General features: G+C 42.4%; 2 protein-coding genes and 1 long non-coding RNA gene across 4 annotated transcripts in view; 2 read left to right on the top strand and 1 right to left on the bottom strand.

Moving 5' to 3' along the window:
- Positions 1-968, top strand: part of NOSTRIN (nitric oxide synthase trafficking) — a 29,035-nt gene extending 28,067 nt beyond the window's left edge. Inside the window, exons 15-16 of the mRNA XM_079983813.1 lie at positions 21-143; positions 593-968. Coding sequence (XP_079839939.1) covers positions 21-143; positions 593-744 — 275 coding nt within the window. The 3' untranslated portion in view covers positions 745-968. The remainder of the gene's footprint in view (positions 1-20; positions 144-592) is intronic.
- A 524-nt stretch (positions 969-1,492) lies between these two features.
- Positions 1,493-8,758, bottom strand: SPC25 (SPC25 component of NDC80 kinetochore complex). Of its 2 annotated transcripts, none has more exons than XM_079983080.1 (7): positions 8,555-8,758; positions 6,082-6,306; positions 5,648-5,713; positions 4,139-4,285; positions 3,407-3,502; positions 1,939-2,037; positions 1,493-1,690 (listed from the first exon to the last, which is right to left on the bottom strand). In XM_079983080.1, exons 2-7 carry the CDS (start codon positions 6,233-6,235, stop codon positions 1,566-1,568), a joined length of 687 nt encoding a protein of 228 aa, XP_079839206.1. In that variant the 5' UTR covers positions 6,236-6,306; positions 8,555-8,758; the 3' UTR covers positions 1,493-1,565. The 2 variants fall into 2 exon arrangements, with proteins under 2 accessions (XP_079839206.1, XP_079839205.1); XM_079983079.1 differs by having other exon boundaries at positions 6,082-6,239; positions 8,555-8,757.
- Positions 8,759-12,501: 3,743 nt separating this feature from the next.
- LOC307220822 lies at positions 12,502-17,819 on the top strand. Its single transcript, XR_013841121.1, has 3 exons — positions 12,502-12,889; positions 15,870-15,967; positions 17,756-17,819. It is a non-coding gene; the product is annotated as an uncharacterized lncRNA (long non-coding RNA).
- Positions 17,820-19,841: the final 2,022 nt, after the last annotated feature.

Below are 19,841 nucleotides of genomic sequence, written 5' to 3' on the forward strand. Positions count from 1 at the left end.
CTTTTGTCCAAACTTTCCAGTAGCTGTTAGCAATTCAAAGCCAACAGCTCTACCGCCAGAGAATGGTGATTCAGTATATGGAACTTGTACAGCTTTATATGATTACCACGCTGAAAGGGAGGACGAGCTCTGCTTGAATAAAGGTAACGGTAACATTTTCCCTCCTCTAATCTCAATGTAAGAGAAAAGTCCCACTGGATCAGACCCAAAGCCCATCTATTCCAGCATCCTGTTCTCAGTGGCCAACAGAGGGAGTAGCTTGAAATCCTTGCATTTCTGGCTACAAAACCAGGGGTAGAGTTTTAACTTTATACTGAAATAAACTCCTGGGGGAAGGACTAAAACCTGCCCACTCTCCATCTAGTTTGGCTCTAAGCATACATATGGAAGAACACTTAAAAGCACAAGCCATACATACTCAAGAATGGTTTATCTGGTTTAGTCTTCACAGAGAAACCCTTCTGTTCTTTTGAAGGATGATAGAGACAGAGTACTTTCTAAAGCCATGTAGCTTCCTTAAGAAACTTCTGTTTAAGATCTGGTTTATTAGACCAAGGAAGTTAAAGTAACACTATGCACATTCCTTTATTAGGTGATGTGATTGAAATTCACCAGAAGGAAGAGGATGGATGGTGGTATGGCTCTCTCAATGGGAAAATAGGTATTTTCCCTGCTACATATGTGAAAGAATTAATTCCCTCTACCACCAGGAGCCTCAATGAAGATGACAAAACGTCTTTTTAAACTGAAAAACCACAACTGGGACAGATTGCAAGTGCAACTAACAATATGGATTTATTCACTTTGACAAGACATCAATTCAAGCTTCTCTAAGTGCCTGCTCTTTCTTTGTTTAGAACTTTTTCATGTTCTAAATAAAATATTGAAAGGCATTATATAAAACTCAACTTTCATTCGTTAAATTATTGTCATTATCGTCAATAATTAAAAACAATTGTAATACCAAATTCCTTCTTAATTTTTTTTTGAAGCAGTGATACCAACACTAAAGTTGCAATGCTGTACACAGTTCACTGTAAGTAAATCACACTGCACTCATTGAAGCTTACTTCTGAGTAGACATGTATAGGATTGCATTGTTAAGGAACCACAATATTGATATTTGTCATTTAATGGGACTGGTGTTAGCTTGTACTGGGTGGGAAACTGACTTTTTTGTTGTTTTTTTAAGAGTTATACAGTGAAAGCAGACATTTACTATACCTTGTTCAGAGACTGAGTTTGATGTGCCCACATTCCATGGGCAGCTCTGAATGAAACAGAAGGTTTTAGGGGAAAATGACATCTGCCCTGCCTGGGCGGGGGGAGGGGTGGTAACCTAGAAACTGGTGCTTCTAAATAAAGCAAAACTTTTTGATCTGCAAATGCAACCCTGTTCAAATCTGAGGAGCCCAGGATCTGATCTGTCTTCATGAAAAGCAGAGGTAGCATAGCCCAGGTGCAACTCAAACTCTATCTGAAGGTCAAGTAGTTACAATAAATGCCTATTTTCTTTTATTTAAACAGAAAAGATATCCAGACAGATTTACATATATAACAACATATCATTTATAAGTCAAAGCGATGAAGGCTTTCCTGACATTAGCAATAAATGCAGAAAAATTGCTGGTTTCCCTCACTTTTTGCTGCAGTTCTTCTATACAGTCCAGAGGAGGAAAACAAGAAATCACTAGGAGAAAATAGGGAAAAACTTAAGTTGTTGCATAAGTTGCTACTTTATCCAAACCACGAAGTTAGTGAATCTTAATATACCGGAGGTAACAATTCTTGCTGCAAAGATTAGGTGATTTTTTAAAGCAGAATCTAAACGCTAATGCCTTTTTACAGTGTGTGGAGAGAGAATGATGATCTGAGATTAGATTTATAGAAAACAGTTCCACTATGAAATGCAACAGTACCCAGAAACTTTATACATACCTTCATAAGCTCCCTCTTCATTTATGGTAAGGGTAAGTATGTATGGTTTCTCAAGATCTTTGTGGTCAACACAACGGAATATAAACTGCAAATGACTTGCTGAAGGCAAAAACAGTATTTCGTTAAGTGTGTCAGGTAACATTCATTTGCATGCATTTCATGTCCCTGCAACGTTTTACTAAGTCTTAAACTGCTGCTGTATTTTTACCAAGTTAAAGGATTCACATTACATAGAAATGTATCTGCTCAGACTAGATAGCACCAGCCATCCTATTTCGTTCAAATTACGGTCTGAAGATTAGGGGGGCTGGATTCAGAGATCCACGGATGGAGTTCTGCTCATGGGATGCTCCTGTTCACAGAATGGGGAAAAGCAAGTTTCATCAATCCCTGCCCCTCCACACCAAGTGAGAGGGAGCCTCAGGCTGCAGGGGAAACTAGTAAAAATCATTTCCAGCCCTTTCCATGAGCAGAGGCCTCATTAGATCATGTGCCTCTTCAGTGAATAGGATTCCTATTCTGATGACTGCTATCTCCCTAACTGATGACTTAGATCATTATCATCTATATAATGCCACCATCCTACCCGCTTTCCATATACCTAGCACAGTATATTGCTCAATCAAAAGTGCATTTGGAAGGGAAGAGAGAATGTGTACAATAACCCCAATTTCTGGCCTCTTCCTTATGGAAGTATGCAAGTAAAACAATCCAAGATTGTGATAACTGATTGGATAGGCAACATGACCCCCCCCAAGAAGCATGCATCATTTTGCTTTAGGTACAGTGGTGCCCCGCAAGACGAAAAACTTGCTAGACGAAAGAGTTTTCCGTTTTTTGAGGTGCTTCGCAAGACGAATTTCCCTATGGGCTTGCTTCGCAAGACGAAACGTCTTGCGAGTTTGTTTCCTTTTTCTTAAAGCCGCTAATAGCCGTGCTTCGCAAGACGAAAAAACCGCAAGACGAAGAGACTCGCGAAACGGATTAATTTCGTCTTGCGAGGCACCACTGTACTTAGAAAACTGATAGCGTAATCATACATGATGTAATGCTAGGGTGTTCCATCTTGAAAGCTGGTTTGTGAACAAAAAAGCAACCTGTTTGTTGCCATGATTGCAAAATCCTCTTTTCCCTGCTGCCCCTGTAAAATGAGATTACTGACAGCACTGAACAGTTGTGGTGGCTGCTTCTCACTCATCTATATAGGACCCAGAAAGGACCGGAACTATCAGCACCAATTATCCATTAGACAATGCACTTGCAGGACACGAGTATATGCTCGAGGCAAAGGCTTTCTCTTTTACAGCAGCCTTTTGTACAGGTGTTAGGGCAGACTTGCATGGGAAACTGTTTCTATTCAAGTTCACACTTGTTGCACTTTTTATTGGGCAGTTAAGGATTAATTCTGCTACAGCAAAACAATACTAGTCACACCCTGAAATTATAGAAATAAACACATCAGTCTTACCACCAGTTTTGCGTATTTCTAACCCAAGCCGCTCTTTAAATAGTTTTTCAGACTTATGAAGTCTTTCCATGATTTCTTCTGGGGGCTTACTTTTAACTGAGATTTAAACAAAATAAGACACAGTATTTTTTTTTTCATCCATGCCATTAATCTAAAGTTGTATTTTTTAAAAAAGTATTTGATAAACCTATCAAATCATGTCCTCTCTTGTTTGCTGCCTCGTCTGAATTCTACAAATGAAGAGTTAATCCATGCTATTTTAAAATATATATATATATACTATTTGATGAGCCACCTGCCCCATCAAAATTTCATTTTCTTGATGTGGCTTGTTCCTACTCAACTGAATACTTTAATATGAAGACATCTTTCCCACCAATTTTTTTTATATATATTAAAGTATTTTGATTGGTCATTTAGCTTCCCAAGTATGCCAGGGATTGCAGTCATAGTCCTTTCTATTGCCCTAAATGTAACACACTTGTAAAGCTCCTAAAAGTGTCATATTTTAATGCATTTATTCAGAAGTGACACTTGCATAAGCTGCCAGATTTTTATAAATCACAGGCAAATACATCATACATTTTAGTACACATTTCACTATGGGGAAATCATCTTCATGGAGTTAAACTAACGTGATGTGGCCCTTTGTCACACATTTCTCAAATAGTATGGCATTTTCCAATCTCTCCAGAACTAGAATTCATTATCACCATTTTGATTGTGACTTACTTTTACTTTTTATGATCAATTCTTCTCTGAGCTCTTGAATAGTAGCCATCAAGTCTGCCTCTTCCTTTCTGCCATCCTTAAGGTCAGCAAGTACTTCGGATAATTTCGCTTGTTTTTCCTCAATGGATTTGTTCTTCTGACAGGCTTCTACATGCAACAGGGAGAACTTGGAAAATTTTGCTCACTGCTCACCCCATATTCTTGATAATTTACAAACAAGTTGAAACACATTGCTACCAATATTAATAATTGGCAGACCCCACCTCTTATATCCTACCATTGTGAGAACTGTCCACTTATTCCTATAATTAGCTTCATGCTCATTAAAAAGTTTCTAATCCAGACAAGGACCTGTCCTCTTATCCCATAAATGCAAAGTCTGCTGATTAATCTTTAGTAACAGAACAACAGTTTGACATTTTAGATTTTAGAAACAGAGGCAGCACATCCGATTTTGTCGCTTGAGGCAAAACAGGAAGTGGCACCCTGCCCTGCTGTTACACTGCACGCCCTGCCGTATTTGCAATGGCAGAGAAGCGATGGTGCTTTTTTCAGACAATATCTCACTGATTTGAGGTGAGATTTTGCATAAAATGGATGTGATCTTAGCCAAAATTGGCGCTGATGGCAGTGCTTCTTTGCTGCTGGCGGAGGGGCAAGGCAGAGTACCTGCAAGAGTGCCACCTGAAGCCATGGCCTCACCCTGCCTAATGGCTGGGCCAGCTCTAGAAGCCAATATCTATAAGCTAACACAACAAAGCGCTTCTCAACTCCCTTCTCACTATATTCAAACCTTGTTTACAACCACCACATTTTCCCATGTCCCCCACCTTCGCTCGCTCTACTCAAACCTCAGCCATGGTTCAAAACTAACACACCCCGCCCCCTCTTAGTGTTGCTTTATCCCTGCTGTACTCAAACCTCTCCATCTTCCATTCCATAGCTGCTTCAAATGTTATTTGACTCCTAGTACTATGTGTTGTCTTCTACATTAAGTTCCAGATTCCATGTAGCCATTTAGAACAGGTATTTTATTAACAAGCAAGCACTCGTATATTTTCAACATCCATTATTTAACCTTCTCTAACTAAACAAGCTAAGTGACAGGCTCGCTCTAAGATTTCCATACACCTTAAAGATACAGTAAGATATGTCTGCAAAAGTAAGAGGGCTATAGAATTGGAGGGAGGAAGATGCATGGAAATGGCGGCAGTCATAGTGCAAGCAAGAGTTGAGACAAGGAGGGAGGGAAAGGGAGGTGCAAAGGGAGTTCGCAAAAAAAGGAGGGAGTGGGCAGCATGGCCATGACTGCGAAGTGAAAGCAGGAGTATGACAGTGACTTCAGAATAGGAGGGGCTATTTGCTTCATTATTGGGCAGAAGGTGAAAAGGGTGCTTAGGAGGAAGGTAGCATCAAGTTAGTTTGTGTACAGGGTGGGGGTTGCAGAAAAGGGAAGACAAGAAGGTATGTACTCATGCAAAAATATTTAATGAACAACTCATACTCTACCATCTGTGTACTCATGAAATTTAGTGATCATCTTGTCCCCATCTATTAATCTGTTCGACCATTTATCTGTAATTAAAAACAAAACAAAACAGAGTTATCTGCCAGCCCACTCCTGAAACATTTGTGCTGGTTTATAAACAATGTATACAAAACAGATTTAAATAACTTTTGCTGATAAGCTATGCTGAAAGTCTTGGCCCTCACCAAATTTTATTGATACCCAGATATGCCTCCCCAACCCAACATTGCTGAGAGACAAGTGCAGGAGATGGGATGACATGGGACCCAATTTGGCTTTTCTTTCTCCCCCATCAGCCTCCCTCCCAACATCCCTTGCACATAGGAAACTGTTTCTGTGTAGAGCACCTTTGCCTCCATGGCAGGAAGTGTCATTTAACAATAACTTAATAGCAATAACCCATATAACATTGTACCTGAAAGTTTGCATAAAGACTCCATGCATAAATCACTCAGCCTCAGCGTCTGGTCAATCTTCTCATTGCTACAAGTGGTTTTGAACTTAGTCCATAATTCCTTCATGTGTTCTGCAAGTTTTGCCAGTTCATCATCACCTTTTTCCTGGGCCATGATTCTAAAAATAGATTATGGTATAGTCACTCAGAAGTTTCTCCAGGTAGACAGGCAGGCTTGCTGATTTCCTGGGCAAACGTAAATTAATTGCTTATTGAAAAATCCCACGTATCCAAGTCATTTAGATTTTAAAGGGCAAAAATTTAGGTATCAGAGTTAAGTGCTGGGCTGTTTACAACTGAACGCTATCATTAGCCATAAAAGCTCTCACAAGACCCTATGTAATTCTCAACATGACAGAACATATAAAATTAATCCTAACACACACATAACCCTTCAAAATGAATACAACTTAATTCTTCAAATAATAAAAATAATAATAAATTTTATTTATACCCCGCCCTCCCCAGCCGAAGCTGGGCTCAGGGCGGCTAACAACAATCAAAATAATCCAACATTCTAAAAACCTTTCATTATAAAAATTAATTAAAATCAAATTGATGGCAACCATTAAGCAAAATTCTCTGCAGATACTAAATAATGATGGAGCCAAATAAATTTTTAGTGGAAGTGAGTTTCATCAACTGCCAAGAAAGCCTTGCTCTTGGTAACTGCCTCTTAGTGATGGGTGAGACTGCAGGGCCTGATTTTCTGTTACAAGGTTTGGTATGAACAGGCAACCCTTCGCATAGACAAGTCCCAAACCCAAAATATGTTACCAGTACAGAATTGCTGCAATATGCAGCCTCCTGTGCCAAAAGGAGTTTCCAAACCATCTTTAAAAGCTACCTTACTTGCAGTGCTAATAATTCAGCTTGGAAGGAGTCAGAGCATGACTTTCCCCAGGAATACGATCGTAGCAGGCAAACTAGCTTGGTCACTGATGCTCCTGGCACCGCCATTGGCAATGTTTGGGTGCAGATGCTCCCTTCAACTACAGCTCACCTTCAAGGGAAGTGTAAATCCCTCCCCTCACACAAGACAAGCTGCACAACTCCATCCAGGTGTTGCCAGCTTTACCATTTTAAAAAAGGGGCGTGGGGTCAAAGAAGCTTTCCAGGGGAAGAAATCCAGTAGCAAAATCAAACCATATGTAAGAAGAGATGAAACTGTTCACCCTCAGCAACTAAGTGGCTGTTACAATTTTGAACAAGGATAGCTCAGTCGGTAGAGCATGAGATTCTTAATCTCAGGGCTGTGGGTTCGAGCCCCACGTTGGGCTAAAATATTCCGGCACTACACGGGGTTGGATTAGATTACATTTGAGGTCCCTTTCAACCCTACAATTCTATGATTCTTTGAAATTCAGTTGGCGGAGTAAATAAAAAGCCAGTCCTGCTTTCTGACCGGCCACTCTCTTTCTTTCTTTCTTTCTTTCTTTCTTTCTTTCTTTCTAGAATCTTCCTGAAAATGAGACCCTCACGACATTAATGACCATGTCTCTCTAATAAGTTTTTAAACATTGGAGTCCCTTCAAAATCTACAACTCTATGATTCTAAGCAGGGATCGTAAGGGCTCCCCAACCCCCTAAGTATGGAGATAGACTATTTAACAGGAAAAAAAAATCAGGAGCATTCTCTCTTTTTTTTTTTTTAAAAAAAGCTTCTACTTTGCCTGGCAAGAACTGAATTCTCTCTGTGTGTGTGTGTGTGTGCGCACACCCACCCACCCCATATATATACACCACTCACAAACACATATATACTATACATAAAGGTAAAGGTAAAGGTACCCCTGCCCGTACGGGCCAGTCTTGCCAGACTCTGGGGTTGTGCGCCCATCTCACTTAAGAGGCCAGGGGCCAGCGCTGTCCGGAGACACTTCCGGGTCACGTGGCCAGCGTGACATCGCTGCTCTGGCCAGAGCCAGAGCCAGAGCCAGAGCCGCACACGGAAACGCCGTTTACCTTCCCGCTGGTAAGCGGTCCCTATTTATCTACTTGCACCCGGAGGTGCTTTCGAACTGCTAGGTTGGCAGGCGCTGGGACCGAGCAGCGGGAGCGCACCCCGCCGCAGGGATTCGAACCGCCGACCTTTCGATCGGCAAGTCCTAGGTGCTGAGGCTTTAACCCACAGCGCCACCAGCCACACACTATCTATCTATCTATCTATATACATACACTACATAGATATACATACACACACACACACACACACAGATACACTATACTGTATAGATCCACACACTATATATGCACATACACCAGATATATACACACTACATATATGTACACACATCTACAGACACACATACACAAACACATAATATCCACTATCTACACACATCATTATATGTGTGTGTGTGTACACACACGCATGTACACCCCCCCCCATATTTATATAACGATAGACGAGTCCTCCTCCCCCCCCCCATACCAAGGGACGCCGCGGCTGCAAACCCGAGCCTGTCTCCCGGCAGCGAACAAGGGTCCGCGTCCAGGTCGCCTTGTTCTCGGAGCGGGGCTGCGACTCAACTCATGCCCCGCGCGCGACCTCCCGACTCGCTCAGCTCTGCCGCCACTTTGTTCAAATCGCGCGTCGCCTTCGCGCCCGCCGCCAACCGCCAACGGCCGCTTTCATCCTTCGCGCTCAGCGTGCGCCGCACAACGGACCCAGGGATTGGTCGGCGTGCATTGAAGTCACCGGCGACGTCAGGTTTGGCCAAAGAGATGACGAGTGACGATCTGCATGATGGGAATTGTAGTTTGTTTATCTCTCAACGACAAGAGCGGGTTAAAGCGCCCAGCACGTCCCCTAATACTCGGTCTCAGATCACGAACGGCCTCTCTGATCCTGCTTCCCGCAGGGGGGTGCTACCTTGTCACCGAATCAGAGAGTTGGAAGGGATTCCCAAAAGTCATCCAGTCCAACCCCCTACAATGCAGGAAAATCTCAACTAAAGCATCCAGGACCGATGCCACCCAACTATGCCAAGCTCCAGACTAGTTGTTTATATATTGTGTATTATTGTGTGTTAATATTGTAATCTGTAAATTGGGAAGAGTGGAGGTAATTCCAGGATTCTCCTGCAGGCCAATCAGGTTGTGGATTCCCTTCCACCTGGTGGCTCCTGTGGACCAATCAGACTGCTGTGTTCTGAATCCTATTGTTCTAGGACCAATCAGACTGCTGCCTTTTGGATCCTATTCAACTCAGTACATAACAAACGTGTAATAGAGATAATACAAGGACTGTACAGGTGCTGTTTCAGTGAAGACTGATCACATATACGTGAGGCTGTGGTCACTACATGAAGCATCCTGTTAGCTGTGGCTGCAGACCAATCTTGCAGGCGGTTGAATCCCAACACAGCACTGAGCAAAATGTTATAGTAAAAGGGCCGAGAGAGAGGATTTCTAGGGCCTTTACAGCACAATTTTTATAAATCTGAACTCCAAGGGTTTTGTGTTAGCTGTAAAAGATGCAACTGAGATCAAAATAAAGCAATGCAAACCTTAGTTATGTTGGTTCAAGGAATTGTTGGAGAATTCCAGGATGTCATGATCCAAGTTTGGGGCAAGTACTCTTTGGTGAGAGAACCCCAGTAGAGATTGAAAATCACAGAATATGCAGAAACGCAAAGCGTGGAAATATAGGCTGTTATACATTTAAAAATATGCCCTTCCAAGTTCCTCCCCTAGTGTAGAAAATGACCACATGTTTGGTGAGTTAAAAATGGTTTACTTGCAAACTCACCAAAGGTCAGATTCATGTGCTTTCCTGGAGAGTTCGGAAGAATAAAACTTGGCTTAGTTACAGTGGTGAAAGTTTCTAAATTATTGGTTTAGGAACTCAAGAGCAGCTTGTTAGAGCCATGTGATCTGAGCTGCAGCAACCAGCTGAGCCCTCCTCACACCTTGAACTTCTCTGGTAGACTGAAGGGGAATAAGGGCTTGATTACCTAGTCCAGGCTTCCTCAACCTCGGCCCGCCAGATGTTTTTTGCCTACACCTCCCATGATCCCTAGCTAGCAGGACCAGTGGTCAGGGATGATGGGAATTGTAGTCTCAAAACATCTGGAGGGCCGAGGTTGAGGAAGCCTGACCTAGTCCATCCAAGGGTGAGCTAAGCCTGGCAGTACAGCTTACTCTATGTCTTAATCCCTTAGACTTAAGCATGTTGGTTATATGAGGCTCGTTATCCCATAGGTTATTTGTAATAATGTTGAGGAATCTCCACTGGGGAAGAACAGTTGGTTCAGGAAGAATTGCCTTTGATATTATGTTTGGGTTTGCAGAACCCCAAAATATATCATGTTACAAGACAGTTGGTAGATGGCATATATTTTTGAAGCTGCTTTAGCAGCATATGGAGTACATAGTTAATGAGCCCATAAAACCTATTTCAAAATTATATATAGTATTTGTAAGGTGGTAATCCCCAATATAATAAAATGTTTTTCTAAGCTTTCCATTAAATATTCAGCACAGAAAGGAAATAGGGATGCACTTCTGGTTGTACAAAACTCAGCACACTAGGGTATTTTCTCCCTGCCTTGTCAACATGTTGTTCTGAAATCCTGTTTTTGCAGACAGAGAGAAAATCTTTTTAAAACCATCTGTCCACAGAATGTCTAACAATAAATAAATTAGGTTAGCATTGATTTTCACTTCCCTTTCATTAAATTTATTGCAAGTGTAGATATTTCTTTTCCATTTCACAACCTCTATATATGTCAGTAAGGCTGCAAGGACTCACTCCCCTAGGCTGGAAGTGCCAACAAAATGGAGTTTACTTCTGAGTAGGAGTTCACTGTGAGATGGCTATTTTGCACCTCTCATAAATTCTGGGCCAGAATGGGATAAAGAGCAAAGAATCAGACTGCTAGCTGATCTGCTATAATAAAACAGCTTTTATAATAATAGACTGTGTGCTCTGCAATTGGTTCTTCTTCAGTACTTGTAGGCTGAATATTTCTTTCATGTCACCTGCCTCGAGTTTGGGAACACATCATCCTCTTGCTTTTTAAATTGCTGTTTGTTGTTTCCTAATGAGTGCTGTGTGCAGCAGGATGAGCTGAATCCATTCATTTACCTGTTGCAAAAATAGTTCTGTGCAGCATGCGTTGATCTTTAGCATCGCTCTCCAAAGAGCTTTTGTGTTTCCCTGGACTTTTTAGATCCAGTGAATTATATTGCATTCTTCTATTTTTACCTGTTGTCTAGCAAGCTGCCAGCGTGTCTTATACCAGTTCCCCGTCTGTGCAGGTGCTGATTAGAGACTTCATTTGAAATGCAGCAATGGCTTCCTCCCAGCTTTATTATTTTCCCATTGACGAAAATGTATCTACAGAACACAAAAAGGAGCCAGCACTCACCTGACAGAGTTTGTTAGCAATTCTCAGTTCTTTTATTAGGACTGCTCATCTCCAATTAAAAAAAAACCACACCTGCTTTATGTGACAATGACAGAGTTTTATTTCTTTGCTCCTCGGAGAAGGATGAAAAAAGTTTGCAGATTTTTCCAAATCTGCTCATAAAGGACAGAGTACAGAAAGCTCTGCCTCAGTGGGGAAATCCTGTAAAGTCTTTAGCACAGTCTCACCTGATAAATGCAACCATGATGATGATAATGCAAGGTACAACTGATAATACATGCTTTTCCAAGCAGCTCAACAAGACCCCATAACAAAACAGTAAGGTTGTCACAAACAGGCGGGACAATGGGGAGGAGAAAGAGGATCTTGGCGATGGGTGTAGCTGCAACTGGGACCCACGGGGGCAAGCTGGGGAGAGGGTGGTTTTGTGGGAAGTGATGACAGGTGACAGTGAGGGGATGTGGTTCAGTGTGCAGAGACCAGAGCAGCAGGCCCCATCATCAGAGCCAAAGGGGTCTCTACAAACAAGGTGGGCTCTGAGGTGTAGAGAGCCACGGGAAGTATGTTCTGGGAGGCTGAGGCAGGCAAAGGCCCACAACCTGCCAAGTGGGGCTCCTTAGCTCTGAGAGAATTCCTCAGCTGGATTCAACTCAGGACAGGTGAGGGTTACATGCCTCATCAAGCCCAGGTGCTACAATCAAGACTCAAAAGCGAAAAGGGGAGTAGGGCTGTTGGGCTGTGTCTGCCTATCTTTCTATGTTGATGGACCTTGACTTGGAAGCTCTAGAACCTCTACAGGACTGTGCTTTGGGTTGCACTGTATTTCCTGACCATTGGACTTTGTGCTTGGCCTATTTGGATTGACCCTGGACTATGTATCACGGCTGTTGAGCTTTGGACGTGACATACTGTATTTGTCAGTGGGACTTGGAGTCAGGGGTTCAGGACAAAGGTCCACAATGCTGCTGTGATTGTTGGTCCTAGCCCAGGAGCAACCATGTATATTCATTAGGTCCAAAATGTCAGTACTGGACAATGCACTATAAGATGCACTATTTGGAACTTGCATGTGAGGCATGAAAAGGAATCTCATGGTCAGCAATCTCATCCTGTTGCTTCTTGCTCTCTGACCAGTTTTACCAAGAAGTCTCCACGGGACACATGATAAATGGATGCTCATCAAAATTTGATAATTCTGAACAAAACAAATTAACTCAATTTTGGATCTTCATCATCATTATTTTTCATTCCAGTTGTTCTAGATGATGGATTTTATCATCACTGTTCCATTCTGACTCTAAGTGGAGGGGGAAAGAAATTTGCTGCCTGATCTGTGATGACGCCTGAAGTTAATGTTATTGTTGCCATGAATGAAAAAACATTGTGTACCAAGGGTAAGTGGACTTCAGCTAACACTGTTAGAGAAGTCATTTTGCTTTGCTGCCTTGTCCTTCTCCTTGCAAACATTTGCTTAGCAACACCTGACCTCGGTTATCACATAATGTTTACTTTGATAATATGTGTATAGTAATCATGGACATTTTCTTGCATTAGTTAAAAGGTTTGCAAACTAAGGTCTGGAGATCCCAGAGATGCTTGTTGGGTGCTTATCAGGAGCTTCTCAGTGAGAAGACCAGCAATGACAGATAAGCTTGCCAACCACTACAAAGTTACACCTGTCATGAACATACATGACAAAATTTGGGAGTGTCCTAGCAGTCATCCTAGGCTCTCGCAGGGTGACAGTGAGGTGCAACCTGTGTGAAATGCTTTGCACTCTAGAACCACACCTCAGAATCCTAGTTGATATTCATGGCCTTAGAAACCATGCAAAATTCTTCTTTGGACTATCAGTTTTTTTGTTGCTTTATTTCCACGCCCCCCCGCTCTGCCCGCCCAGTAAATAATGTCAATCAAGAGTGTACAGAATTTCAAAACATAAAAATATAAAGGAATCTCCCTGGAGGAGATTCATGGAGCCATCCAGACCAGCAGAGTAGACCATTTTCCACAGTGGCCAATCGGAAACCCACAAGCAGGGCATGGAGGCAACAGCAGGACACACCCAGAATAAAACCCCAGTCTGAAGAGGCCCTTTGTAAACTGAAAACGTTGCAAAAGTACAATTGGTTGTAAGTTTTTGTACCAGAACCATTGTCGGAGGGCCACTGTTGATCAGCACTGCAGAGCACCGTGGCCTGCAGCCAGTGCTTTTTTCCTGGGGGGTACGCAGGGGTACGCATACTACCCCTAAACATTTTGTGAATCTAAGTTTGGCCTCATTGGGGGGAAGTATTTCAATATGAGTAGGAAAATGAGAGTACTCCTAGACATTTTTTTTGAAAAAAAGCACTGCCTGCAGCCAAAAGCTCAGTCTTCAGAGAGAGCCTCTCCTAGAGCACCAGCCTTTTCATCAGTGGGTGGGGGCGGGGGCGGGGGGGGGGATAAAGACTGAAGAATTGCAATTCCAAATACAGCAATCTCCATAGGCCATTGAATAGCAGATCTGCATCAGACTTCTTAGGGGAAGGATTTGAACTCTACTGCATCACTTAAACCATCAGGGCTTACCCAAGTCAGACCCTCCTAGTGTCCCTTTTTTCCAGGGACAGTCCTGGATTTACAGAAGCCACCCCAGTTTCTAATTTGATCCCGGAATGTCACGCTTTTCCTTAGGATGTCTCTGTTTTTATTGGGGAAATGTGGGCTGGTATGGAGTTCTGTGACCCCCCCCCCCCCGAGCCAAGGAGCCAACAACCTTTAGAATACACCTGAAGTCAGCCCTGTATAGGAAAGGTTTTTTTTGGAAAAAATGTTTAATGTTTTATTATGCTTTTATATATGTTGGATGCCAGCCAGAGTGGCTGGTGCAGCCCAGTCAGATGGGCAGAGAATAAATAATAAAATTATTATTGTAGCCTTTTTATCCTTGGGTGAGAAGAGCTTTGCGCCCGGGACGGGAAAATGGGAGTCAACAGACACTCAAGGAATAGTTTCAGAGAAAAAGCTTTATTTCTACCATCCGGCTGGTAGAAGGAGCAAGTGTGATAACTCACAAACAAGCACGAGTTCACAGCCATTTGCACAGAGCATATATTCCCCTTCAGTTCCCTCCCCTTTCTCCTCCTCCTCAAGAGTCCTGCCCCATGAGTTCCCCTGAGCATGAACAGAAAGCTGCTGTCTTGGGACTCTTTTGGACTCTTGGCGCCCTTCCCAGGAAAGGGGATGAGCGAGGAGCCTTGCGGTTCAGTGTGTCCAAGATGTGTTACAACCGAATGAGATAAGAGTCACTTCCCAGGCCTGGGTATTCTTGGCAATGACAGAGCCTATTCATTAGCCTTTTTGAAGTTCTCTCGTACTGATAAAAGTAACATTTTGCCTATGCATCTTGTGAGAAAAGCAGAGAAGAGCAGAGAAAAGCTGTTTTGGATTTTTAGAAGAGAGAAAGGAATTTTGGACAGTTTTGAGGCCTAAGGTGACTTCAGCCTAGGTGGGGCACCTGTCCTCACCTCCTTCATTATTACGTATGCCCCTATTTTCATTGGAGAAATGTTGGAAGGTATGCCATTTTTTTGCCCGAGATGGAATGACTCCCTGTCTCCCCACCCCCCAATGTTAAGGCACATAATACTTGAGGCCAGCCAAATACTTCTTCACCTGAGGCAGAAAATCCCACGATTTTACTGCCAGTAAAAATAAGAGTAATAATAAATTATCTGTCATTCAAAACATGGAGTCTGAGATGGCCACCTCACTCTGTCTAATAGTAGGGCTGACTCTGTAAAGTATGGGTAGGCAAACTAAGGCCTGGGGGCTCGATCCGGCCCAGTCGCCTTCTAAATCTGGCCCGCAGACGGTCCGGGAATCAGCGTGTTTTTACATGAGTAGAATGTGTCCTTTTATTTAAAATGCATCTCTGGGTTATTTTGAGGGCATAGGAATTCATTCATTCCCCCCCCCTTCAGAATATAGTCCGGCCCCCCACAAGGTCTGAGGGACAGTGGACCGGCCCACGGCTGAAAAAGGTTGCTGACTCTTGCTGTAAAGCGTCTACGCTCACAGTACTCGTGATGCTGCACATACTTGTTTTGGTGACTCAGGGGCCAGCAGGCAACTGACCAAATGTCTGGATACTCACTGAGAACGGGTGACAGTTGCCTTGTGCAGAGTGCACTCTTTCAGCGCAGTTCCTATGTGTATTTGCGTTCTCACAGGTCTGCGGGCCATATAAATGTGTAGTTTGTTTCTTTGCGAGGACTTGCATGTGCCATGACAGGCTTATGAATTACCCAGTCCTGTGTCGTGGTGAGAAACGAGAGTGGGGCAGGAAGGGAATCCACAGAATCCCATAAGAGTGTTTTAACTCTTTTGCAGGTGACAGGAGTGGGATCAACGCCTGAAGAAGCAGAGGATCCAGACTAAGGTGCACCTCTCCCAGTGCACCTCCAAGTTCCATTTCACCCCACTTTAAGGTTGGTGCAGTCTTCCCAGGATAAGGATTGGTATTGCAAGAGTGGTATTGATATCATTATCATTATATCATTATTATCATTATCATTATCAGTGCTTTTTTCTGGGGGGACGCAAGGGTACGCATACCCCTAAACATTTTGTGAATATAACAGGAGAAGCAACTAAAAAAATTAAAATTTTTAGTTTCTTCTTTAGCACAGTGAATCGTCAGTTCCGTTGCTACCCCTGATGGTGGCCTCATTTTCTGTCACGGTGTTTCCCGAGTCTCAGACGGAAGCGAGCGTTTAATGTGTGAAGTAGGAGTTGTAATCTAGCACGGTGATTGGTCAGTTTTATTGTATTTACTGTATTTACTTTTCGCAATTTGAACTATAAAATTGTGGTTTTCCCTGAGTCAAAATGAGAGTACCCCTAAACATTTTTTTAAGAAAAAAAGCACTGATGATGATGATGATGATGATGATTAAAATGCACCAGGATTTAGTAGAGATTGTATCCCCTAGGCTGCAATCCTATTTATGCCTTTACTAACTCAAAAAAGGAGAGAAATAGCAAAGTTGGATAATATGAAGATGGGCAAAGTTTACTTTAATCATGCACGTCTAAAGAAAACCACTGGGACTAGCAGAGCGATGAGCCAAAGGAAATGAATGGGCTACTTGGTGGATAAAATTCAGATTGCAAATGCAAATGAATGCACGAGAGAGAGAGAGAGAGAGTGCAACTCCTACATTGGTTTAATTAGTTTTAAATTGGTTATATCCATGCAGGAGCAAATCTTGGGCACCTCATGGGCAGCCCCAGGAGCTCCTGCAGCTGTGACCCACATCCAGAGTTAAGTGATTTAAATGAGAAACTGGTAGAGAAAAGCAAAATAAATTGCCACTTTGGCATTATAATTCATTGGGGTTACACAGTTTCAAAGCACTGAACAAAGGAGCATATTGGAGTATCCTTAACCGATAAGTTTTACCCATCCCAGCTGGGCATGGGGAGACCAGATTGCTCCCTAAGGAAGCAAAAAATAGTCTTATCTGATATTTGGCAGCTTCCTAGGTTTTTAAATTCGGAACCCAATACCCAGTGCATGTTGTGGCTTTTGCACTAGACAGGCACCACTGTCAGGGGCTGATCACTTCTTATGCTGTGAAGGAAGGAAGAAGCCAAGGCTAGACTTGGCCAAGTTGCCTCCTTCCATTTCTCACTCCCAACAGGTGAGCAGAACCGTCAGAGAAGACAGCCCTGATAAACTGGCATGTGAAGCGGGAAGGCGGGTGCTCTAGGAGTGTGTAGAAAGTGTTTAAGTTACTTAGAAGTCACACTGCTTGTCAGTGGTCTGGATCTGAGAGCATTTTCCCTGCTCAGAGCGAGTTGACTTTGGGTGCCCTGAACAAAGGATGGCGTGGTGATGACAGTGGAAACTAACATTTCTTGTGCACTTATCTGACTGATCACCTGTAAAAAGGGACAGCAGACACCAGGCTTATGAGATCTATTTTATTTTGTGTCAGAACCCCAAGATCCACGAATGCAGAGTCAGGTGCAACAGCCATATATGCTAAGAATTAAAGAATTATGAGGGCAGGAATTTGCTTTCCTTTATTAAAATTATTATTAAGTACCCAAGGCTTAACAGAGCTCACAGTCCTTCCATACAAAATCCCATTGGGAGTCAGAAATCTTTCATAATCTACTGTAAATCAGCAAGAGGCCTACAGTAGGTCCCGATCTACTTTCTGCCTCTCTCAATGCTATTCGCTCATAGCTGTATATTTACAAATACACAGGTTACAAAGACACCAGTAAACCTCTGCCTAGCCCCTTTCACCTCCAAATTAAATTGATTCTTCGAAGACTTGATCCGTTAAAGAGAGCACAAAGCATTTTCCCCTCATGAGTAAATTGCTTTAAGGTCAACTGGCACTTTGTTGGGGCCAACACTGAAAAACAAATAGCTGTTGGACCATCAGGGAGGAGCACTTAAAAGACTCAAAAAATAATGAGTCTAACCATCTGGGCAGCTTCATTTAGAAAGAATTCAATGCCACAGATTAGTTTGTGTTGTTGAAACAATAAAAAGTTCTTTTTTAAAAAGAGAGACCGATGTCTTGACATTCCGAAGCAGACTGGGAGGCAAGGCAGGCCACTCATGCCAATAAGATGCTTATGCTAAAATAATTTCCACAAGGCTCTGGGTGGAACTGAGGCTGTGCACATATCTGAGGCTTAAAATGCAATAACATCGTTTCCCTTTGCTGCTTTTCAAGTCGCTTTTTCACATTGCTGTATTCATCAGAGAGTGGGTGGAGATCACTTCACCCAATGCACATTACCTAATTTGCTTTCCCTCACCAAACTCCTGTTCAAGGAGGCTGTCGTCTGTGCATGCGTTGTCAAGTGCACATGCACGACAGCTGTCTCAAATGTACACACCTAAGCTTCAAGTTTTCAAATTGGATGGAAGCTGGTTTGAGGGGGAAATGCATCAAACAGCAGTATTTCTTGAACTACAGGGGACAATATGGATTGTGGCTAACTTCATGTGTGCTCAGCTTCAAACACCAGTGGCAGGAGCACACTGAAGCCAGAATCAATGGCAATGAGTACACAGTCTAAATCAGAATGGAAGTTGTGCAGAGTCGAGCAGAGTTTAAATACTTTAAATAAATAAATAAATGTCTTGCTTAAAACTCTCCCTAGAAATTAAACGTTATATGATTGAGATAGCATCATTAACTAGTTCCTACATTGTTTTAAACAGTTGCTGATTTATTTATTTCTCGAGTGGTTGAGTGAAGACATATGGGTATGTTATATATTGTGATAAATAACACGGTTAAATTAATATCTAGCCAGCCAGCTACAAGACAATAACATGGCCGAGCCATCTTGTGGAGCAAGGTTGAATTTGACATCACTCACACACTTCATCAGGAGAGGGGCAAAGAGCGGGGAGGCGGATGCGCCAATCTGAATTACATAACAAAAATGCTTCTCAACCCCAGAGCATTAGGAAGTCAAATTACCTCTCTGATGCCTTTCCTCATAGCTTCATCAAACACTGCAGGACTTGAATCTGCTAAAAGGCTTCTTCAAACACATTTATCTCTGCTAAAGTAAATGGGTGAAATAGCTCTCCTGTAGAAAAGGTCCTTTAAGTTCACCCACTGAAACCATCTGTTGTGTGAATCAAATGCAATAGCTTTATATGATTCCATTAAACACACAACATATATAGTTGGCAGAACATCTTCTCACCCCCTCATATTTTTTATTAAAGAGCCAGAAGAGGTTATTTACTTTTATTGTTTTCTTAATTCCCATTTTCTTTCATCTTATTGGCAAGGAGCACCATGCACACTGATTTAAAAAATGCATCCATAAAAATAACAAAACAATCAACCCTAGACTGGTTCCCTCATTCATTTTCATTTTTATTTTTTTGATACGGTAGTGTCATATATATTTTTAAAACCATTCTAATTTCATCTGGGGAATATTTTGTATGCAGGCACCCCCCTGTGGTGACAATTGGTATTTATGTCAAGTGAAAAGCTTGAGAATTGAACAGGATTACTTGACCAGGTAGAGATACCAGCCATTTTCACACAGCCAGGATCAAGATGCGTTCCTAATTGTACGCGAGTGAAATTGAGCACAACTTCAAACAATCTCCTCATGACTTTGTCACATCAGATGTGGTGGACATCCTTTGCTTCACAAGTGCTGTTTTTCTGGAAAAAAAGAGGTGCTGGAACTCACCATGAACACCTCCCTTGTTCTCTTATACAGTGGTACCTCAGGTTAAGAACTTAATTCGTTTTGGAGGTCTGTTCTTAACCTGAAACTGTTTTTAACCTGAAGCACCACTTT

Source organism: Podarcis cretensis (genome assembly GCF_951804945.1).
Source record: "Podarcis cretensis genome assembly, chromosome: 1".
Classification (NCBI taxonomy): domain Eukaryota; kingdom Metazoa; phylum Chordata; class Lepidosauria; order Squamata; family Lacertidae; genus Podarcis; species Podarcis cretensis.